This window comes from Callithrix jacchus, chromosome 5, assembly GCF_049354715.1.
Source record: "Callithrix jacchus isolate 240 chromosome 5, calJac240_pri, whole genome shotgun sequence".
Lineage (NCBI taxonomy): Eukaryota > Metazoa > Chordata > Mammalia > Primates > Cebidae > Callithrix > Callithrix jacchus.
The window spans coordinates 162,432,903-162,457,573 of record NC_133506.1 but is presented as its reverse complement, the minus strand read 5'-3'; the positions used below and the strand labels follow the sequence as shown (position 1 = coordinate 162,457,573).

Below are 24,671 nucleotides of genomic sequence, written 5' to 3'. Positions count from 1 at the left end.
TGTACTTCTTACATGGGAATTGTTTAATCCCTGAAGAAGCTTTCTAGCTTCTGAGCCAAGATGCTGGAGAATTAGACTTCTTTTCCCATAAATCTTCATTCACCTAAACAGTATTTAAAAAGCTGGCCCCATTTGGTATCAAGCTAGGGGTGTCACTCCTTGGGTTGTAAAAAGAAGAGAAGCTTAGAGAGCATCTTGGTGTGCTTTGTCTAATGGGAGATGCTAATTTAAAACGCTCTCATTGAATTATATATCAATCCATTGGTATTATAAAAGCAGGCAAGGGAAAAGCTCATTCAAACATGAGACATCAAGGAAGACTGCTTGTCTGAGTGGAAAGGTATTGTCTAAAGGACCTAGGAAGAACTGTAATTGCCATGATTGCCAAAAAAGAAAATGACAGAGCTGGTATAGATTTGATCTGTCTCCTCATGTGTACAAGTGAATAAAACACACATCTGTTACAGACTCTTCAACAGAAACATTGCAGGTGACCAGGAATCAAGAGTCTCTGTTAATTTTTTAAGAAGCCAAAATCAAGATTCCAAAAGGATCAGGTCACCAAGACGGCAAAGTGTCGGGATGTTCTGTTTCTCGGGGGCTGTAGAAGAGAATGTCAGGGGTGCGAGTGGTGACCGTAAGAAAAAGCTCCTGCATGCAGGCATAGGTAGAAAGGGCTTTGATTTCCTTACAGTAGTGATTCTCAGTCCAGTAGCATCAGCATCATCCAGGACTTACTAGAAATGGAAATTAGCGGGCCCCACCCAAGACCTACTGAATCAGAAGCTTCTAGTGGGTACAGGGGTGTGGGCAAGTGAAATCCAGCAATCTGTGAATTAAGCCCTATGGGAAATTCTGATGCAGGCCAAAGTTTGAATACCACGGCCTAAGAAACTTTCCCTTTCACCCTCAAATTCCATTCATTTTCATCTTCCGGAAGCCTAGTGTACAAGCCAGCACTGTGCCAGTATTTTCTGAAGCCGTATGTCCTTTGTCTTAAAAATGAACCTAGCTCTTCTGTGTCAATGACGTATGTCTCCTACTAGAGCCCACATCAGATTCCTCAGGACTGCTTTACTCTCAGGTTTATTTGAGGAGACCACCTTCCTCACAAGATTTCTATTCTCTAAACCTTCACATAGCAAAAGAAGGGAATGAAGGATTTGTGCATTCAATGAGGTCTTCAAATAAAGAAATAAATGTTTTTGTCAAAAGCGCTTTCATCCTTTGTAAAGCTTCTGGATGAGGGGCAAGTTGACATGGAACTTGGATTCTTAATATCCTGACAAGGTAGGTGTGGGAGAACAGAGCTGCATCAGTCAGAAGTTCTGATTTGAACCTGTGGCTTTTTGTTTGTTTCAGAGGTGTTTCTTTTTAAATAGCTTCTCAGTTTCCCAAGTCAGAATTGTATTTCATAGTCTGCTTAGGATAGGACCCAGAATAGTGATGACTGAACAGTACGCTCACTGACGAGGCCCTGCCACACGTACATGCTGTAGGATCGGGGCTGGCCGGTACCCCGACACCTCTCTTGGTTTATTCCCCAGGCATCTGATGAGAGCATGAAGTAGAGCCTGAACTTTCAAAAACACTTTCACCAGTCTTGTTACTTGGTCAGCAGAATTAATGAGCAAAGAGCAGGGCATGTTGTGGAGCGGGCTCTGAGGGAAGAGATGAGAGAACTGGAGTTCAAATGCCAGGCCCTGAGGAGTTCAGTCTTTTCGTACTTTTCAAAATGAGATGGACCAGAGATCATGGCATGTGGTTTCTGAAGAAAGGACAGGACTGATTAAAGGGAAAGGAAGGCAACCAACCTTTTTTATTCCACGGGGCCCTGAAGGCCTGGCCCAAAGGCACGCAGTTGTCTTCCTTTCAGCCCTGCTTATTTGGGGACACAGGCTGACAGCCAGAATTCCCATCTGGTCTTTTGTTCAAACCTCAGACAAATCCCTGCTAACTGTTGCTCGAAAGGGAAGGATGGAGGCCACAGCCCGAGGGAGACACCTTCCAGCGGCATCTTCTCAGGTGACACATCACTTGTTTATAGGTACACATTTGCATCTGCCAGTCGCCTACACAGAAGCAGTCCTCTCGAAATGTAGCACTCTAATTCACTAACAGGGGAATTGCCAGTGCTGAAATGGAATTCAGTTCTCCATTGCTTTAAGGAGTTCCTCTCTGCTGCAACAGTGGGATTTTGCCTCAGACCTGGGTAGTAGCTGACCCAGGAATTTTTGGAAATTCCAGAAGAGAACATCCTTCAGTTGTCACCTCTCTGTGCCATCTCTGGTCCCCCAGGACCAGCTTTGCTTGTCATCCCCACACCTCAGACAAAAACTACCCTGTAATGGGTTTTCTTTTGGGCGGCAGGGAGGAGATGGAAAGAATCGACTTGTTTGGTGTTTAGAAAAGGCATAATTGATTGTGTACGGACCTGTATGATAGCTTGGGTTGACTTTTAAAAAAATAATCAAAATGTTTCAATATATCTTTGCTGTTTTGGATACGAAGAATATTTCATTGTACTTTTGCTTTTTACCACATATAATAATTTGCAATATGTCTTTAACTAGAATTCTCCAATAGCTACAATAGGATTCTGGGTGGGCTGTTCACTCTTCTTCATCAGTTGAGTCGTAAGGGGAGAAGGAGTTCACTGGAGCAAAGCTAAGATGCTGACAAAAATGAAAATGGATTTTGTTGATAAATTTGAAAATGATGACAGATTCGTTGAAGCATTTATTCAAGAAGATCAGCACCCTGCTCTAAAGCCTGTGAAGATAATTTTTGATAAAAATTCAAATTTATTTTTGTTTAGTCTGCCTCCTATTGAAAAGAAGCCACACTTTAAAATACAGATTTGTTCTTCCCTTTTCTCTTTCTGTCTCTCCTCCTCCTCCTCCCCTCTCTCTGCCTCTCTCCTTCTCCCTTACCCTTTTCCACTCCCTTCCTCCCTCCAGGTTGACTCTGCTGCGCAGGGTCCTATTCACAAGAAATTTTTAAAAAAAAGGAGAAAGGAAAGAGGAAGTCTGTCCTAGACTGTAAGGCCTCAGATGGCAAAACGCGATGCGCTGTAGTATTGTGAGAGTTAATGAGTCAATGCATGTAAGGCACTTCTGACTTCACTTAGGTTGAGCATCTAGTAAATACTCAGTAGGTGTTAACTCTGCCTGTCATCTTCGTCATCCTCCAACACCCAGCCCTGAGCTTTCCCCAGTAAGTACTCAGTGAAAGTCTGTGGGCTTCGATTCATATTCCCCTTCTTCTGACCTGAATGTTTTTGATGGCTTCATCCCGGAAATTGATAGGAAAATGATAACCCTGAGAGCGTTTGTTCTAAATAAATTGAAATGGCAAGTACAAAGACGCACATTCAAACAAAATGTTCAGAACTTTATACACACAAAATTCAGTTCCACATGGTGAAGAGGCCATGGCCCAGAGAGTTATAGTCTGGCATTGTTTTGATTATCTACGTTTCGTACGTTCAAGGTGCTGTGGACCCTGGGCACAGAGAGTTAGATACAGGGCACCCGGTCCTCCAGGGTGTTTTAAGTGAAAAAAGTGTTTTAAGTTAAAAAAGTGTTATTCTAATGTTAGGTATGTCCTAAAGCCAGTAAATAAAATTTGGTATAAACCACAATGAACATCACTACATAGTGTGTATACTTCACCCACTATTTGATGAGTGTACTTTGAATGCGGATTTTAGAAGAGTGAAATGAAAAAGTCCCTTGCTCACTAGACAATCATTATACCATTCCATAAAACACAAACAAATGTTTTTGAATTTTAACAACATTTCATTTAAACTCGGAGCTCTTTATAGGAGCAGATGCTCTTAATTACGAAGAATGTCTTCTGAGTTGTCAATTTTTCATGAAAATTCACCATAACATAGGTACAAAGGATTTTTTTTTTTTAACCTCACTAAGAAGTCAAACAAGGACTTTCCAAATCTTTCAGCCACTAAATCAAATTAGGAACTCATAATTAGATTCGGTTGGAACTAGCAGTATCAGCCTATCTGAATAGTTATATATGTAGCTGAAAGCTTTACATTAAAATAATACTAATAAGTACTGATAGGGCGCTCTCTGACCATCCCATTGATTTCTTTGAATAGGACAACCTATTTTTTTCTGATTAAGTAGTTTTTGCATGGTAGTGCTTCTGATCCTTAAAAATGCCCATCAGGAGAACAGAACCAGGCACAGTGTTGAGAAGAGGCTCACTGCTACCTTATCACCGGCCTGGGCACAGAAGAAGGAGAGGGTTGCTGAATACCAGACCGGGGTGAGGCAGCTGACTGAAGGGGCCAACTGAAAAGGGCTTTGTCATTCGCAGCTGGTAGAAACTTACTTTTAGGAAGCACTGAATGTAACCTAAAGCAGGCTCACTCTAGATTGTCTCGGAACTTGGCAGAGGGACAAGAGAATTCAGACACTGAAAGTGAGATGGCTCAGTCTGGGGCCACATGTCAGGATCTGAGCCCCAGGCACCAGCAGACCCCAAGGGCAGGGGTGTCTGTGTGGAGTGCAAGCATAGAAGGATAAGCTATTTTCACATGTAATGACAGCCCAGGGCAGTATCTCCTGAAACAGGAATAGAGCAGCGGGCTGTGACCATCAATGACCGCAGAATCAAAGACAAGCATTTTTTCTTCTGGGAACCCAAGGGAGCCAAACAAGGAAATGTGATGAATCGAAACTAATGTGGCTTAAAGATGACGAAAGAAATCTTGCAGGGAGGGCTGAGCAGCCTGCTTTCTTCCTAAACTCTAGACAGAGTTTCATTTGCAAAGGAGCCAAGGGTTTCCTGTTTCTTTCCTTTTTTTGTTTTTTAAAATCTTGGTCCTCTTGCCCAAGGAATTCAAATAAATGTTTGTTTTGGGTGGATTTTTAAGTTCCCTAATATTGCAGGAGTCACAACTCCCTTTCCATGCTGGATATGCTTCTGAAAAGTGTAGAAAATGTTTTTTGTAAATTGCTTCACCTTTTAAATGCAATAAAACAGATGCTATTTAAATTGATCCTGTAGCAGAAGATTCCATTTCAATGGAAACACGCCTTCTGCCCAACCAGACTGTGTTTGTTTTATAAATTCACACTTGGAGACTAAACTGTCGTTAAGCTTAGCCCCCTTATAATCCTATTTTTATGTAGCACCTAACAATGGTATATGATTCTTGACATCTCTCTCAAGATGCACAAACTTTCCATAATCTGGAATTTTATGTAAGATTGATCTGTGTTGCTAACATTGGTGTCTAGGGGACCAAGGACTTTCCCTAATACTCTTAACTACTCAGCGGTGCCGCACCTACGTGAAACTCAGTTGAGGCCTAGCCGAAGTTTTTAAACAATCCATACCTGTTTGCTCCTAGCTTGGTGCTGGGTGGGAGCTCCCCAAGGTTTCCTGTGTGACAGCCTAGCGTGTTCCCAGCTGCTGTCAGGCCTTGGCTTCTTGCTTAGCATCGTGAGTCCCTTGAGCCTGGTGGAGGGCTTGGGCTGATAGACAGTTGGCAGGCAGAGGAAAAGAATGAGGACATTAGCAACCACCCTTCAGAAAGGGAGAGCCACCAAGGCCTTGACCTGGGAAAGGTTAAGATGCAGCACAGGGTCACCGCACTGCGGCCTGCGTGCAACCCAGAGTGCTCTGATGCTCACTGACTGCCAGGAACACCGTTATCTAGATTACAGTTTATTATGTTTTCTGGGCATTTTATTCTGGTAAGGGTTGATGCAGGATCATTACATAGGAGAGTAGATTTAATCCTGTTTCTGTAGCAGGCTTTAAGGACACTGAGGGAATATTTATGTAATAAGATGCAAAGTTGCTATGGAAAATACTATAGCAACCTAACGTCTTCCAGAGCCAAGCAGCCACTTGTAACAGAAATCTAAATTTACATTTATTTTAGTGTCATTTTATCGACACTCTTGGTATCTCATTCTGACAGGATGTTAAAATATGTTTTCAGCTTGCATTTGAGCAAAATTAACACAGTGTTGTTGGAATTTAAGTGCGGTTTGCACAACTTCTAGAAAAAATCAGGATATTTTTTGAAGGAGTTTAGATGACAGAATCTGGGTACATTTGTAAGCTTGTCGTCGTTGTTGTTCTTTGCTAAACGCAGGAGAGAATTCTTCAGTAGAATTTGTTCCTGATTTTCCCTTTTCATTTATAAGCAATACGTGGGAATCTCTCATTATGAAAAAGGGATTATCCTTTAAAACATTGATGAATTTTGGCAAGTGCTTGCCTGTGATTCTAGTAGATGCCTATAGAAAACACTTTCAGTAGGTCACCCCATCGTGCTTTAGCAGCAAGTAACATTTTAAAAAAATAAAAGTTGTATTTTTATAAAAGCAACACTTGGTCATTTTTGAAAACCCAACGACTAAGAATAATGAATAAAGAAGAAAACAAATTGTGTTATAACATTACAGAAGAAGGTTTTGGCTTCTAAATTTTTTCTTTTGCATAGTTAACTATATAAGTATTTTTTATGTATTTTTGAGGCTCAGTAATAAAATTCTACATGATTTTGGTTTCAGACAAGAGTCCTTGTGTAATAAGTAGACCTTTTATTTAAAGAACTTTCTTTTTATATATTGATGAAATGGAAAATAGGGAACAAATTAGTTTGTATTCTTCCTGAATCATAGGCTCTTTCCTGTGGGCCTCTGAGAGTAGAAGCTAAAATCTTTGAGGTGGTCAGAGTAGATTCCTGAGGTTATTAAAAGCAGAGCAACTGGACCAGACCTTCTAAAAGCATCTTTTAGGTCCCTTGAATGTGAGTATGGCAGAGAAGCTACAGATGTGTAGGCCAGTTGGTAGTGGAAAAATAGCACCTGTTGATTTTCTTCTCCACCTCTCCATCTGAAATCTTGAAGAGTGACTGTTACACTGTTAAAGTAGGACACTGGCCAAAAGCATCAAAACTGGGGCGTAGAAATCATCCACCGTTACCAGCCTCTCAGCACTGTGATGTGCTGTCTGTGATCATCATTGTCCTAATTCTCCTCTGCCCTTATACTGCATTGTTCATCAAAACACAGTAGATGACGTCAAACTGTTCTCCCTCGACTCCTAACACCGCTGCACATAAGCTTCATTCATCAGAGACTTGAAGATGCTAGGTGTACTACACAAACTCAGGAGGTGAAGAGAGGAGGATGTCTTGTGGAATTCTAGTTAACCATATGTAGTTAAGAGTCACATAACTAATACGAAAAAATTACTTTCTTCCCTTTCTTGGAAATTCGACTTGCCATTACGTGATACTTAATATTTATACCAATATGATTAGCTCTTAGAATAGGAAACTGGAAATCTAACTTAGCCCTGGAAATTGAAGTTTGTGGGAAATTATTATCATAGGAAGCTCTCCCATAGCTAAATGGCTTAGAGACCCTTCTCTTTCGCTTGATTGAATGTTTTTGATATCGAAGAGGGAACAAGAGCTCAGCAACTCTTCCCCCCAGTTTGAGGACACAATTTGTGCAGCCTTCTAGGCAGTGGCTAGAGAAGGAAAATTTTATTTTAGACTCCCGTCCCTAGCAGAGAAGTAGGAAGAAACATTTCTGGAGCAAGAGTTGTAATACAGAGTCTGTTAATCGTACTGTTTCAGGCAGGGTGTTGCAGGGTCTTTAATGTGCCCCCTTTAAGTTCTAGAGCTGCCGTGTCCCAAAGGCCCTGGCTTTCTACTTCGGGCATGCTGGTCATTGCAGCTCAAAGCAGTTACCTAAATTTTCAGTTATCAGAATTAGTTTAGAAACATGTAAACATTTAACATTAGGGTATTGGTTAATTAATGGTATATCCATTAGCAGTCTTGAAAGAAACCGTGGTTTAGACTATATAAATGGGATGAGAGAAGGTCCTTGATATATTGTGAAGTGATAAAAGCAGTTACAGACTCCCACATGGATAATTTCAATTGTGTGTTTATGCATTATATTCACAATTTATGTTAGGAGAAAATCTATGAGGATATAGGTCAAAATATTCAGAGTGATCGTCACCAGATGGTGTATTTACAAGTGATTTTTGTTTTTTTCTGTGCATATAAAAAATGTCTACAATATATGTATGTATTATTTAAATAATTAAAACTGTAATAAATATTAATTTGTAAATTACCTGGGAGAATCTATGAAAAAAATCCATGTTGGTTGAGGAATTCTACCTAGACATTTCCAGTCATTCTGGAAAGTGAAGAATAGTAAGGAATAGTAACTAGTATCAGATGACAGTTTATTGAATTGCCTTCTTTTGCTTTAAATTAGGGAATTTCCACAGTTAACTCACCATAATATGCTTACCTTCCCACACCACAAAATCTTACAGTTTCCTATTCTAAGAGCTAATCATATTGGTATAAATATTAAATATGGATCCAAGAAATAATTCAAGTTCTAAACCAGGCAGAAATGTTGAGTTCTTACCCATAGAGGGATTGCCAATGATGAGAAGTTATGTTATTTACCCAGGATTGTAAGTGGAAAGTCTAGAGCTCAATACTAGCTTTCTCCTTTTCAGGTTAATGACCCTTTCATGGCACCAGTGAATTTTATGGGAAAAAGACTCTAGAATCTCTTTCAAATGTCTTCAGTGACATCGTAAGAGTCCGTAACCAAATAAAATCAACCAGAGCTTTTGAGTGCCTGCAGTGTCCACGGTGCCATGATGCCTTTTGGAGGCCAAGGTAGCTCGAAGGTGCTGATTACTTTTATGTTAATCCAGACAAACCGACTGGAGCTTCTGCTTGGCCTTCCATCATTTCCTGTATTTTTCCACTAACCAGAAGGAGATTTGCTTCAGCACAGGTAGTGCACCCAGCAAACTCTTTTTAAGCCCATCCCAACAGAAATGCCACCGCTAAAAATTATTCAGGAAATTGGCACCAACCATTTGCTAATTGAGTGACATTTATTTCCTGAAAGCAGAGGCCACTGTATGGCTTTAGACAAGAAGAAGAAGAAAAGGAAATGGTTTGAGGAGGCAAAGGGCATCAGGAATGTTCAGTGCCGTGCTCTGTGTTTCCTTTGGTAACCATACACACTGTCACAACCCATGTTTTCCATTTCATAAGTCCCCAGAAAGGGAAAGAGAAAAATGAAGATATTTCTCAAACCACAGGCACACGCTTGATGGTAGATGTGAAACGATCTCAGCTACAGTATCAGCCCTTTGATTTCCCATCTCATCCCGTGTTTTCTCTGCACCCCCAGGGTCTGGGAGAGCCTACCTGAAGATCACCAGTTTATTGACTTACCATCTAATTTCAAGACTTATTGAAGTGCCTCCCCTGTTTCTCTGTTCCCGAGGCTTTTCTTTATGAGATGTACCCCTCAATATATTTTAAAAATAAGAGTCTGAGGGACAGTATCTACGGTAATATCAATCCTATTGAGATTCACAGACTCAGGGAAATTCTGATCTGGAAGAGATCTTGCAAGTAATATGTCTTCTCCCTTCCCCCACTGTCCTAAATTCATGAGAAAAATGAATTTTGATAGCCCCAAATAATAATCAGTTGAGCTGCTGAAGAAATGTCACCAGTTTATATTGGATACTTGTGATTTTTTTTTGTGATAACAAGTTTTTAGGCACAACTTAATCTACAACATGTATTTGGCAAATCTTTTGGAGGTAGGATGACAGAATTTATTTTTCTTCTTGTAGTGATTTACCAGTCAGTTGTTTATGAAATGTCTCTACCTGCAATACTAGACTTACCTGGTGTAGTTAATCTGAGTGTCCTAAAGCCATCCATTTCGCTATCCTTAGTCCTCTGCCCCCACAAATTGTCTTAAACGATGTCATAATACAAAGCAGTGATAAAATTAAAGCAACAAATATTCAGTGACTTCTCACAATGTGTGTGGGACCATATCCTTTGTCTTCTTTACGGAGCCAGAAAAAGGGGAAAGAATAGCTGACTAGGTCTTAAAGGACTGAGACTCAAACTTGGATCTGAGAAGGTTGCTCCTCTGCACTGAAAAATCCTCACAGTGAAACATCAGTTCTGCTCTTCCCTGAATGGTGTCCAATCACGGGTGCTTACAGTCTGCTCTCTGTGCCCTCCGAAATCATAGCCAAAAACTAGTAGATAAACTCTAACCTAAAGAATGCCCAGCCCACTGCGTTGTACATAGTAGGGGAGCGAGATGTTTTTAAATGACTGCATAGGAAAGTAAAACCAGGAAGAACTAATTTTTAATCTGTTGGGGGATATTTTTTTCATTTTGAAGAAAAAAACCCTATTATTCAATCCTCATAGTGCTGACTACATTTTTTGGATAAGGACCCTGAGGTCTCTTGGAGGTTTCGCTTCTTACCCCAAGCCTCATAGCTGGTATCTGGCTTCAGGGCCCCTTCTCTTTCTCTAGCACTCCTGTGCCTCTCTCCTATATGTAATCCATGTCCACTCGACTCTCTGAGGTTGGCAGGGGTAGATATGTGGGATACGGAGCACTATGTGGTATCGCGTGTCTCTCTCAGGATGACTGTGCCTCAGAAACACCCGGTAGTCCCCCGAGTACCACCTGTGTGTGGTGCCTCCTCCCGTCTCTGCAATCCTGCTTCCATCATTCGGTATCAGACACTTTGTATGTTACTCTTTTTGGCAGGAAGAATGTGACATTCCTTCAGGTCATTAAAATGTGGGGTACTACGGCAAGGAGATGGATGGGGCTCATGGGAAGATGAGTAAAGAATAAGTAACATTTGAAGCTTTTTTCTGCAGAACTAGGTTGAAATTTTTGCAAATGATAAACTATATCTGGCCTTAGTTCTTTCTTTCTCTTAGTAGTTGAAAGTCATTGGGTTCTTGGATTTTGAAATAGGAAATAAAATTTAAAATGGACTTTTGCCACTTCTATGTAACATCTAGGCTCCTAAGGAATATTGTAGCTGATGCTGGATCGTCAGTGTCATGTTAACAAAGCACTTTATATGAAACTATCCATAGTCCCTTACTTCCCATTTCAATAAAAAGCTAGTAAGTAGAGAGCTGCCTTCTCAGAGGAATTCTTTTAACCTTTCAGAAACAAAATATTCTATGCTAATTTCTGCTTAATTGGAAGGAAGTCATTTTTTTTTTTAAATTATTGAAGATGGGTTTGAAGTCTGTTCCATCACTGACCTCTTTAATCCAATCAAGGTCACCTCGTAAACTTGCCCAAACAGCTCTATTTCTCAATTAGAAAAAAGGCAGAGCTGTTTAAACGCATTTAGTGTTTGATTAATAGTGCTTAACTGGCACCTCAGCACTTGCAGAGGCTTTTTAAGGAAGCTCTGGTCAGAATGAAGCACAGCTACCTGAAAAATTATACTCATCAGAAACACAAAACAAATCTAATGAACAAAGCAAAAACTGTTTTTTGTGAGGATGTGAGAAAGGTCATCGTGCTCGATATGTAGAGGGTTTTGATGTCTGAACAGCCCTTTCCCAGGGAAAAATTGCTATAATTTATCCATCCAGAGAGTTTATAAAATACATGCATTTCCCCTGCCCAAGGACTCCATGAAGATGAATGCTGAGTTTGTCGAAGCAAGGTTTTGTAGCACTCAAACTCAGGGTATAAGAAGAAATGATGATGTGTCCAGCTGAAGAATGTGAACAGGAGCCATCTGAGTCACTGGAATACTGAGAATCCCGAAAATAAGTCCTTGGCTTCCTTCTGCATTTCCTCCCCGTTGTCGGGCCTGAGTGAGGACTGCCAAGCTCACTATGATACTGTCTTTGGAAGAGAGGGCCATCTGGGTGGTCAAATCGCTAGCATGGCTCTGAGAAAGGGCCCTCCGTGAGTGAGAACCAGTGTCACTGGCAGGGGGACTTTAGAGTCACAGAATACAGTAAAGAAGTAACTTGGAAGCCGGGCTCTGTGGCTCACACTTGTAATCTGAGAACATTGGGAGGCTGAGATCGGCGTATCACTTGAGGTCAAGAGTTCCAGAGCAGCCTGGTCAACATGGTGAAACCCTGTCTCTACTAAAAATACAAGAATTAGCCGGGTGTGGTGGCACATGCCTGCAATCTCAGCTACACGGGAGGCTGACGCAGAAGAATCGCTTGAGTCCAGAAGGCAGAGGTTGCAGTGAGCCAAGGTTGTGCCACTGCACTCTAGCCTGGACGAATAGTGAGACTCTATCTCAAGAAGAAACAAAGTAACTTTGAGCAGATGATGTCAGAGGGCCCTTGAAGTACCTTGGTTTTATTTCTGACATGGCTTGGCAAATAATGTCCCTTCCCCAAGCCTCAGCTGTCTCAGCAATGACATGAGGCTTATCCTGGGAGTTCCCCAATGAGGCTGTGAGAAGTAAGTAAGGGATTCTGTGGCATTTTGCAAGTACCAGGCACTGTGGCCATGTGGAGAGTCGGGAGCGACAGCAAAAGGTATAAATGTGTGGTTCATGGCCCCATCTGCACATGAGAATCACCTGGGAAGCTTTATGCACATGCCAACGCCCACGGGTTAATACCCAGGCATCTGTGTTATTAAAACCATCCCCAGGTGATTCTGATGCACAAAGGACTGAAAACCACTGGCATGTAACCTGAGGATGGATGGCTGTCACCTAGCACTTAACTGGCATCTCAGCACCTGCAAAGGCTAAGGAGGCACTGGTAAGAATAAAGCATTGATACCTGAAAAACTGTAGTTATCAGAAATGCAAAGCCACTTTAATGAACGAAGCAAAACCTTTTTTTGTGAGGATGTGAGAAGGGTTATCTCTTTTACCACCTATTAGGCAGGAAGGAGGGAACAAAACAGGTTGAGGTAAGGTAATAAAATGTAGGAATGAGAAGAAAACAAGTGGAGTGAAGGATAAAAATCTGTAGTGGACAGGAAGTGACTGACATAGGCAATGATAAAGCAGCACTGAAAGGGAGGGGGAGGGAGGTTAAGTGGGGCACGTGAGACCCAGGTGGAAAGTCCCCTTACACGTCTGTGCTGGGCGCATTTGGCGTATCCTCGGGTTCACTGGAAAAAAGGGCGGCTTGAAAAGGGAGGGCCAGGGAGGAGGGTGCCTGATATGAGTGGTGATGCAGACCAGGGACAGAGTCCCTGCCTTTCTCTACCTCTAGGAGAATAGACAGGGACTGTCTGCTCATCCATCAGCAGTGAGAGAGGGAAGCAAGCATGCCTGGTCACTCGCCAAGGAGAAAATCTTCTGCGAATCTAGAGACTGGTATGGTGAGCACGTGTACGCAGGAGAGGCCTCCTCTTCCACAGTAAAAATGGCTGGTTCCGGGGCTGGGTCAGGGGCGATTAGTTCCAGAGGCTCAGCCTGGCCTCTCCTGGGTGCCAGCCACAAACCTGCCATAGCTAAAACTTTCTCCAGAGATATGGCTGCAAAGAAAAGGAATGCACGACAACATCGAGCAGATCAGAACGATGTGTTTTGGAGACACTGCCTGTAGGATTTGTGAAAGCATCCAGTCACAGTGTCATTCCAGGAGAGTCAGGAAGGAGGTGGCATTCAGCGAGGAGCAGGCGGATGGCTGAGTGGAATGCAAGAAGACACGGCAGAGGCAGAGAAGCCCAGAAGGCTGTGTTGGGTTGTAAACACAGGAGAGGTTTTTCAGCTGTTGGAAAAGGCTGAAGGAAAGCAAGTCTGCAAAACTAATGAAAGAAATCTAAGACTGGAAGAGAGTTATGAAGAAAGCATTAGGAAGTGGGGACCTGGTTTCTAAAGGCCAGGGATGTGCTTCTAAAATGTTGGCATCCATGAGAACCACCCTAGAAACTTGCTGAAAGGCAGATCCCTGGGCCCCATTCCGGAAACTCAGATTCATAACAGCTGGCATGAGTCCAAGGTTGCTCATTTAAGAGATACCAAAGTGGTACAGATACCTTAAGATACCAGCTCGCTGTGCACACTAGGTCCTCCTACCTTGGTTATACATTTACAGAGAATGCTGATACTTTTTGTCCTATTGCCAGACAAAAGTAAGTGTTCATACATCAATTTCAAAGTTGGTAATGAGGACAGTGGGGAGGAGGAGGCTCACGGACAGACCAAGCAGTCACTGCCCGACCCTAACAGTGAAGTCTCGGTGCCCTCTTAGTCTGAATAGTTAACGGTTTACCGAAGGCAGAAGTAGCTTTCGAAAAAAAGTTTTCTGTTCAGCCCACTGTTGTTATTGCAAGTATTTGGCATTATAAAATAAAAGCTTTACAGAAAAGATGCTGCCACTTGCAAAGAGCGATGCATAGAACTGAGACGATACCTTGGGTTTGCGCTCGCCGTCATTCCACATTTCACGTTGTGGGTGTGTTTTACGTGGTAGAAGCACCAGTTCAAATATTAATGTAACTCTGCATGTGTGTGCGTGCGTGCGTGTGTGTGTGTGTGTGTGTGTGTGTGTGTGTAGGGAGTAGAGCAGGAGAAGGGAAATATCACTTCTTAAGGGGAAAGTTTCTTGATGAAAATTAGAAGTGACCATTTGTTAAAAAGGAAGGAAAGTTGTAAGACGGGTGGAAAAAGAGGTCACTTTTTATACTGCAGGCTGATGACCAAATGAGAGGAGTTGTTTTGGAGGGAAGGATTGCTGTTTAAAGCTTCTGTCTTTGGACAACACTAACTACTAGTTAGGACGAAGTCACACAGGGCAAAGACCGTGGTGGAGCCTACACCCGAGGGAGGTGCGCCGTCTGCAGGGCAGGGGTACTGTTCCTGAAAGCTAGTGTCGTGTTATGATCTGGCCTGGCTTAGCTAAGTCTGACTTTCCTGAAAAAGAATCTTTAAAGCCTTTAGATTTTTTTTAAATGACCCTATAATCTTGGAAATCAAATAGGGACCAAAAGTGAAAAAGAAAACTGAAATCTAATCAAAAGAAAAGGAAGAGTAGGGGGAAATGCCCCCTCCTGAGATGCTCCTGCCTGCTTTCCTCTCCCTCCACAGCCGTGGCACCTCCTCCTGGAGATCGCTGGTAAAGCAGTGTCCACTGTGCAGCAGTCCTGCTCTGCTTCCCTTCAGCTCTTCAGCATGTAAGCTCAACCCCTGCCTTCCAAAAAGAGCCTCCCCCAGCTCTGATGCTCCAGCCTGAAGCCTCTCCTTTATCTGACTCCCATTACACGGGGTGAGGATGGCCCCTCCTGGCGCCCTTCTAACCATCTTCCACCAGATTCCTAATCTGTAGCTCTCCGTGCAGCTGGGCTGGGAGCTGGGGAGGCAAGGCCAGGCGGGGCAGGGGCTGAAAGCCATGTTTCCCCGCCCTGTGTCCGGCTTGGCCTAGAGTCGGGGGCTCAGCTCATACTCGCAGCATACACTTCTGATGTGCTTCCGGAGGACTCTAAAGCCATCCCTCACCTGACACAGCATCCTTCAGGAGCGTTTTAAATGACAGACTTATCCTGCTTTTGGAAGAAGGGAACACGCCTCTTTCCTTTGCTTATTTTCCTCTGAGGAAAATGGGGATGGTTGTGGGGTGGATCAAAGGATAATGATGTAAACGGAAAAGTGATAAGGCATGATGTGAATTCTCCACAGTGGCGGCAGCCCAGCAGCACCTCCTAGTTCTGCGCTGGTACCGACTACATCCTCGGGAAGAGCTCGATGGAGGGAGGAGCAGAGGGTTTTCTTTTCCTGAGTCACCCGCTGCCCCTTGTTCCTCCAGATTCACATTAAGCCATCATAATAACAGGATCTAGCTCACCTGCACTCCCCAAATTACCCTTCTTCCACGGGCCTCACACAATGATGGAAATAGACACTGAATTCTTCTTCTGTTTAGCTTTCCCTAATAATAGCTAACGTGCAGATTCGAATATACACTGCACGTATGAAATGTTATGTCAATGCTAAGTTGTAATAATAATAATCCTGCAAAAATGTAGCAGAAGAAATTTCTATGAGCAATTTGAGGAAGATTGCTGCTTCAGTGGTTATACAGGTATTATTGAAAAACAGATCAATTGTACTTGGCTGCTACTGTAAGAGGCTCTCCAGCAGGAGACTGGCTGTCAGCAGATGTCATCCCAGGATGCTTTCCAGCTCTGTGCCTGGCCACTGGGAGGCCTTGGTGGCAACAGCAGCCATCTAGATTGAGGCCATCAACAATGAAGGACCCTGAGCCTCCACTGGCCTTCGGTGTATGGTACTGGTCCTAGTCTTTGGCCTTCATCAGCCCAATCAGAGTAGACTCAGGGGACAGAGTTCATGGGAGATTAGCACAACAGGAGAGGCGTTTCTGTCACCTTTATTCTAACTGAAGGCCCAGATACTTGGAAAAACAAACATAGGTAAGTTCAGATGGATGGGATGAACAGTCTGATAAAGCATCTTCTGGAATCCTGAGATCAGCATGGGTCTGTGGACAAAATTCCCTCAATAAAGCATTATTAACAACTCAGGCTCTTGAGCTCTGGGATTAGTGGGTATCAGTGTGGCTGTTTGAGAGGAGAGAGACATAGGGCAGAAAGTAGGATCCCTAAGGGGTTCCAGCCAGGCCTCAAGATTTCCTGAAGGATGAACTTAACTTCTCCATAAACCATCCCCAAGTTTGTACAGAGGAAAATACAGGTATGTTTATTCTAAAATAGGATCATCCTCTCGGCTTTTATAGCAGAGTCTCTCTCCAGCAGAGCACTCCCCAGATAGAGCCAGAAATGGAATGTTTTACTTCTGTTAGGAGCAAGCAAGCCACTACAGTAGGGTCCCTGTTTCCCTCCTTTCTCTGGGCCGGGAGGCACTTACGTAGAGCTAAGCTACCCTGGTGGTATTACATCGAGGAATACAGTTCTAGAGCTACACCTTGAGCCTCCATCCAGAAACCTCTGTCTCTCAGCAACTCCATTCCATCATCTTAAAAATAGACATAATAGCCATATTCACTGTATCCTGTTTTCATGAGGGTGAAAGGATACCGTGTAAATAATATGCTTGGCACAGTGCCTGGTATATAAAAGTCATTAGCTGTCCCTACCACTATTGCTATTCTCATTACTGCTACTGTTATTTGAGGAAAACAGAATCGTGACTGTGCCTTTTGCCCAAATCTTCTCCTAACTCCATAGGAGGTACTCAGGCCACCGGGGCAGAGCTGAGCTCATGGGACCTGGGCACAGGGATGCCACAGGGCTGCCTTGCCAGGTGCAGAACATGGAGCTGGGGCTCATGCAAAAGGAGATCAAGGAATAAAACCAGAATGAAAAGCCAAGCATGTGGTTCCTTCAGAAGCGTTTCTCCAAACAAGCCAACCCCAGCCCAGCTCAGGAACTGGGAGAGAATGAGTGGCGGTCTGAGCTGTTGCTCTCAGCGCAGTCTCTGCACCAGCAGCGCCAGCACCACCTGGGCACTTGGAAGAACGCAAATCTTGGGCTTCCTCCCAGCCAAACTGAACTGCAACACTCTGAGGGTAGGGCCTAGAAATGTGTGTTTTAATATGCCTCCCGCGAGCTCGTAATGCAGGCCAATGTTTGGAGAACACTGGGTTAGAGTAACACCAGCTGCTATCTAAAGAAGTCCCAAATTTTCAGTGGCCTAACAAAAAAAAACAAAAGCGTTACTTTTGGGGCACCGAACAGTCCAAGGCAGATAGGCTGGGACTGTGGGCACCTTTCCTCCACGTGGTGACTCAGAGACCCGAGCTCATTCCAGTAGCAGGCAAAGAATGAGGGGCTGTGCGGAAGGCATCCTCACTGCCCCTCACACTCCGTGGATGAGAACTGCTCACATGGCACCCTCTAGGGCAGTCACCTCTCAGGAGCAGCCCTGCTGTATACAGAGAAGCATGAGTTTGAGTGCACAGTGTGACGATGTCTGCCACAGAATAGTGTCTAAAGGCCTCAGGGCACCTCACAAGATTCAGAATGCATAGAAGCTGGAGAGAGTCCCTGTCCCTGGGCCATGACTACAGCTCCCTTTCACAGGGGAGCAGGAGGCAGGGTTGTGGCTGAGGAGGCAGCTGTTGACGGCACAGAGATGCTGTGGTGCTGTCTGCCAGGCCTGCAGCCTGCCTCCGTCCTCCCGTGCTCAGGGGCTGTCGGTACAACTGCCTGCCTGGGCAGCAGCCAGTGAAATCCTTGAGAAGGACTTTCTTTGCAGGTGGGAAGGAAAGCCGCAGTTCAGCGGTGTCCCTCCAGCCCTTCGGGAGGACATCTGGCAAAGCGGAGGGGGAATATTAAACACAGAGTTCCCCAAACACACCAAGACGAACCATTCTGGAGAAACACGGATATTGTTAGAAGCAGTATGTTAAAATGTTTTATCATTTAGTTACATCTTGCCTGAGCATGAAGATATTAACAGACTGTCAGCTTACTGGGACATAACCCAAAATAACTTACACTTTTCATATATTGCTAATTGTTTCTCTGAGGCTGGCTCAGGCTGGTAAAAGAGATTTCAAGGTTTTCACCAGATTGTTTACTTAAAGAAGTTAAGCATGCCATTATCTGTTCCCATGGAAACACAGTAAGACAGGGGAAAGAAGAGGTCACTTTGACCATAATTAATATAAAGAATAATAGTGTATATAGAATCTAGTAAAGAATATAACCAGGTCCTACAATACCTTAAAGCCTGTTCTTGAGGGGTACAGTGCCGTCTTTGGACTGATTTATACACTGGTGTCACTTCGGTTGGTTTATTATCCAGTGCTAATTTTTGAAGTATAACTACCTTGCCTAGTGAAAGTTTTCCAATGTTGTTATTTCATTTTTGATCCAATGGTAACATTCCAGTATTCAGAATTTTTCTCAAGTACTAAGCAGAAAAGGATGACTGTACCGGCCTCAAGCTGCCTGTGAAAGCCACAGCGCCTCGCCATGTTTTCTCAATCAATACATAAACGGGTAGTTTGTTAATGTAATCGATGGTGAGCCAGAGGAACCACTAGATTCTGCAGTACGCTGAAAATCACCAAAAAATATTTAATCATGTTCAGTTTACATGTAAGGTGTCTGATTCTGTTCTTCATTTATTACTGGAAATTGGTAATCCACATGGGGTGTCTCTTAGATATCATATCTACTGGCACTTGGCACACTCCTTAGGAATTTCTACCAAAAGATTCACACTGCACTTTTTAAAAAATCCTTATGCTTATTTGGATAGTGGACTTGTTGTGCCGGCTCATAAGGTAAATTTTATCATGGAAGCTTGATGACACGTTTTTCAAAACTCGTTAGTATAGTATTCCAGAAAGAACTAACGAGAAAAGAAAGAGAGAAAAGAGTTGCCCTTTCCAATTTCCGAATTTTTAACACACTGAGAAATTATATTGAGTCAGAAATTATTACGATTTTTTTCTGTTAGAGCTCTGGCCCAAGAAACATAGTATAGCCTCTTCCAGGCAGCCTTGTCTGAGGAATAGATTCGGGGCTGCAGTAAGACACTGAGTGCTGTTTGCAAACAGGTGGCCTGAAGCTGAGTGGAGTCGATATAAAATTTCTCACCCTTTTGAAGACAACTACTTGCTGCCACATGAGTAACAATTTTTTTTTTTTTGTAAAAATCAAGCTTGAAACCATTTAATCAGGAAATAAATCAGTTATATGCCCCAATTATAAAAATGATGGGGTTTGCTATGGTATTGATGGATTTTAATTTTGGTGGAAGAAGTACAGCTGTTGTCTTCGTATGCATACATGTGTATAGTGATACTGCATTCATATTCCAGGAGCCAGAGAGCATTACATCCTGCTTGGCAGGCACTCCGGTCACTCGGCTTAGCCGAGAATAAGAACTCTCAGAAGTGCCATTCCATAGGTTTGTAAGAGATCCCCTAAAATAATGGATGGTACACTTCCTGTATGTGTTTATGTTCAGATAATTTATTTAAATAATGCCGCTGGCACATGCTTTATAGCTGCTTCCGTTTTGCTACACAGATCTCGGCATATCTTGCAGACTATGCAATTCATTTGGAAAATGTAATTTCCATCCCTGCATACTAATCGATTTCTTCACAAACACCTGCTATCAGTTATGATAATAAAAATGCCACTCTGAATTGAAAAAGGGCCAAATAGCGCTTCCTAAGGAAATGACTTAAGTGTCTTTGAATGCTACTAAATGTAGTAATGTGCCCGTGTAGGGCCAACACTGTTTCATCATTTGCATTTTCTGTGATTTTGCCCTATTAAAACATCCCTCCCACAAATGATTCCTCATAACCATTTCCTTATGGCTTGGTGAACGGGGCTGTCAGGAGCTGGTATCTCAGGGTGTGGACAGGATCCGGAGTTAGGCTACATAACGTTCAAAAGCACTGGCTCATGCTGCTGGTACGTGCTGGATAATTTCTGATTTTATGACTAAGTCCCTAAACACTGTACAAGTGCCTGCTGCTTGGTTTTGTACACACATACACCAATAAAATCTCCTTTTTTCATTCTCTTCAGCCTTCAGTTGATGTACCACTGCCAAACTCATGTTCCTGAATCTATTTGCATCATGTCCCTCCACTACCCCAGGTACTGTCAGTGGTTCTCAACTGGCTGCCCCGGTGAACCTAACCTTCCCCATCTTCTCCCATCGCCTGACAGGGCTCACCTTTCTCTCACTGCTTCCAGGCAAACACTTGCCCTTTGGGTCAGGTTTCTCTCCATCTTGCCCCAAGGATTCTACCTTTGATTTTCATCTCTGGGCTTTTGCCTGTGCTCTGGCTCCTGAGAGACAGCCTTCCCAAGTTCTTTGGTTTTTCATCTTTCAAAGCCCTCCTTTATTCCTTCAGTCTGAATTTTCCTTTCTCTTCTCTGAACTCCTATAGGATACATTTTTTTGGTCATGTATCTTGACTCATTTATTTATTCATTCAACAAGCATTTATTGAGTGCCTAATGTATTCCAGACATCACACCATTCTTTCTTCCTTTGAAAGCAATAGTTTCTTTTTAAATGTGTCAGTTTTACTAGGTTTTTAAGCTCTTTGAGAGAAGTATATACTGTCTCCTCTTTTTGTGGTCTGAGGTGCAGACACAGACCTGAGCACAGGTAAATATGAAGTAAATACATGTTAAGTAATTGATCCCTACTGGCTTGAGGTAGGGGATTTTCTGGGTAATTGCATGTTCTGTTTGATTAGTAGTTCCGTGTGTTCTACACAGAGATTATCATTTTGTAAGATGGAATAGTGTGAAACACTCGACTGTAAAACTATTATTAACATAATTCGATGTTTGATATTTGAGGAGAGAATTCACTGTGGTCTCAGAGCACCTTGGAAAAGCTTTATCGCCATGAACTGTAATATGCAGGTAGAGCACCCAGGAGGCTGACCTTGATTTGGTCCTCCGACACGGGGCACAGGGGCTGGAGACGGGCGTGACTGACCCCTGGTGTGCAGTGGGCCTGCGCCATGCCCTGAAAAGCACCCAGGAGGCTGACCTTGATTTGGTCCTCCGACACGGGCACAGGGGCTGGAGACGGGCGTGACTGACCCCTGGTGTGCAGTGGGCCTGCGCCATGCCCTGAAAAGCACCCAGGAGGCTGACCTTGATTTGGTCCTCCGACACGGGCACAGGGGCTGGAGACGGGCGTGACTGACCCCTGGTGTGCAGTGGGCCTGCGCCATGCCCTGAAAAGCACCCAGGAGGCTGACCTTGATGTGGTCCTCCGACACGGGGCACAGGGGCTGGAGACGGGCGTGACTGACCCCTGGTGTGCAGTGGGCCTGCGCCATGCCCTGACTTACTGGAAGTTACTTGTGTGAAGTTTCTGGTAACAAGTGTTTCACACTTTCTTTCACTTTTCTCTTGCTTAGCAAAGTGGGGAATGACTTTTCTGTGAGGCGGAAGATGAAAGGGAGACTGGTGGGAGAGTAGGTGGGGGAATATGAGGCTGGTTTTGAACAGCCTGGAAAGAACTAAACACACATGGATCGATGATAATCGAGAGTGGAGACTCTGGAGCCGGCAGCCTGGGTGTGAAGGTTTTCAGCTACTTACATTGTGGGACTGAACGAACTATGTAACTTCTCTATGCCACATTTTTGTCATCGGTAAGGGTGGATATAAGAGCAGCATCATAGGCTTGATGGGGGATGAAGGGAGTGAGTTCATACAAAGCTCTTGGCCCAGTACTTCGTGAGTACTCAGCAGGCTATGATGATTCTCAGAGAGACCCCTAAGCAATAAGGTGGAAACTAGAAAAAGGGATTCCGTCCTCTCAATCTGTTTTGTACCCTTCATTCTCTTTTTCAGTTTTGCTATTTCTGAAGCCTTGAGATGCATGAGACCCTGAGTTAACTGTCTTGGTTTCTTAATAAGATGGACATATCAATGAAGTCTGAATCTAAACATGGAGAATTTGGGGTTTCAGGGAGAGGTATTGGAGCAACCACTCAGCCTTGTAGAGGAAAAGAGTTTTAATTTGTTGGTGAAACAGATGGAACTAGATTTCCATTCTGATAGGAGTTAGAGAAAAACAATCTGCGCAATTTGTCCCAGCAGCAGAGCAGGAAGGAATGGTGCGCATTTAAATTCCTCCCTCCGCAGGATGCTACAGCATGTCTCAACCTGTAGAACTGCTGATTATTTGAAAGAAAGAGCTCCAAGGAGCTAAGCAATCCTGTAGAAAGGGGGAAGACGATATTTAGTAGACATGATTGTTGCCTGGAATTCTGAATGTTGTCACCACCTAGCACCACATACCAATTTCTGTGAGGGCATCTAGCATTGAGGGAGAGGTGAAGGAACAAGAATCTGGGAGGAATTGATCCCACACCCATAAGAAACATTCATACCTAAGGCGGGACAAACAGAATAGATAAAAATTCCAAGAGAAGTGAACATCCCGACTACAAAATAAAGAGCACTGGGGTAAGGGATTTTGGTTTTATTTCTGACATTAAGAACGTGGGTGACAGAATCCCTTTCCCACAGAAGGCCTCCTCAAGCTAAGCAAGAAGGTAGCTCACTTGAACTCATTGTGTTTGCCCTCCAGCCCTGGCCGCTCAGGCCTACGCTCTGAAAGAGGAGAATGACAGTCTCCGCTGGCAGCTGGATGCCTACAGGAACGAGGTGGAGCTCCTGAAACAAGAGAAGGAGCAGCTTTTCCGAACAGAAGAAAACCTCACCAAGGACCAGCAGCTGCAGTTCCTGCAGCAGACCATGCAAGGCATGCAGCAGGTACCCGGCCCGGTGGCTTTTTGAGATAAAGGGATGTGTGTGTTAAATGAAAAGGGAAAGGCAGTGTGTGCTGGGAAGGGTGCAGAAGAAATGACAGCCCAACAGGTACACTCCTAGGAAAGAAAAGTGCTAATGACTGTTGGTGAAAGGACAGAATGGAGAAAAGCCAAGCCATAAAAGATGTTGAAGAAATCACCCCGGAGGTAGGAAATACGGGAGAATGATTTGGATTGAGGAGATTGAAAGGCTGCATGTGAAACATAGCCCATGGCAAACACCTAGCAGACCCCTGCCCATCATGATACAGGCGTTTCATAATCTCAGAACTTTTAAGTTCAAAGCATGACAACTGATTTTACAAAAGCAGTTTGTCTGTCTTCAAGGTTAGTATACATGTAAATGGTATTGTTTCACTTTTCCTATATTACACTTAGGATCTAGTCAGGTGCTACGAGCACATTACATGTTTCAGAAATGTTTGTTCATGGAATAGATGAGGCATCCGAATTTTAGGGTACCTTAGAAACAGGGTGTTTTTGTTGAAGAGTGCCAGACTTCACCCTGCCATACTGAATTTAAAGATGTGTATTTATGGCAAGTGTTGAAAGGAAATGAAAGTTGAGGGCTTTGGAGTAGGGAAAAGGAGCATGTACTGTGGGAAATAAAATGTTGACAGGAGAGGAAAATCTGACTGTTGGCAATGAGGAAATAGAATCAAAGATTCCCAGGCAGATTTGTATCTGAAAACGTCAATTGGTACTTGATATTCTTAAGGCGTTTGGGCCTTTGAGTCACCTTAGAATAATAGAGCATAAATTATCATCTTGGGTATTTTTTAATTACCCCTCTGAATATACAAATCCGATTGACATTATTTTCTGAAAAAAAGATTGCTTTTATTTCAAGAAGAGAAATGTAAGTAGAATGATGGATGGAAAGTTAGAAGATACAGTGAGTCGAATTTTTTTAATTCCCTCATTCGTACTGACTGCTCTGTAACATCCAGAGCATGAATTGCCTGCAGAAGTGTCTTAGTGATTAGAGCTAACAACTACAGAACCATCAGCCTCGCAGGGAAAGTAATTGAGAGGGAGAGTATAAAAGCGGATCATGCATCGGGAAGTGAGCAAGTTCGTGACCAACCCACACAAATTATGTCTTAAACATCTCCTGCCATTTTGAAGCAATTTTTGAGTCTTGGCTTGGAGTCCTAACTGGTTGATGTTCACAGTGTGTGTTAGACTAATCAGTGAGATTCAGAGGTCAGAGCCAGCCAGGAAAATGTCATTACAGTCATTGCTCAGGTCCCTGTACTTGGAAATCGATGTAACAGCTGCTGTGTGAGGCTTCTGGGGTTGTCCATATGCCCCAACATTGGGTGTTTGTCAGCGCCCTTGCCAAGATGAGAGGCTGTCGATTTCCCCAAAGACCATGACAGCAGACCTAGCCCAAAAGCCACTATGTCACGCTTTATACAACTCTCCCTTTTTCCCTCCAGAAACAATTATCCCAATTGCTTTAAAAGTACAGTCTTTTAGGTTATTGCAGATTCAATCTAAATCTAAAAGAAGTCAGAAT

General features: G+C 43.4%; 1 protein-coding gene across 22 annotated transcripts in view; it reads left to right on the top strand.

The window, feature by feature from the left end:
- Nucleotides 1-24,671, top strand: part of ENOX1 (ecto-NOX disulfide-thiol exchanger 1) — a 626,515-nt gene that overhangs the window by 495,041 nt on the left and 106,803 nt on the right. For all 22 annotated transcript variants that reach the window (XM_035302562.3, XM_035302561.3, XM_035302569.3 and 19 more), the window contains one exon: nucleotides 22,909-23,093. In XM_035302562.3, the coding sequence (XP_035158453.1) occupies nucleotides 22,909-23,093 (185 nt within the window). The remainder of the gene's footprint in view (nucleotides 1-22,908; nucleotides 23,094-24,671) is intronic.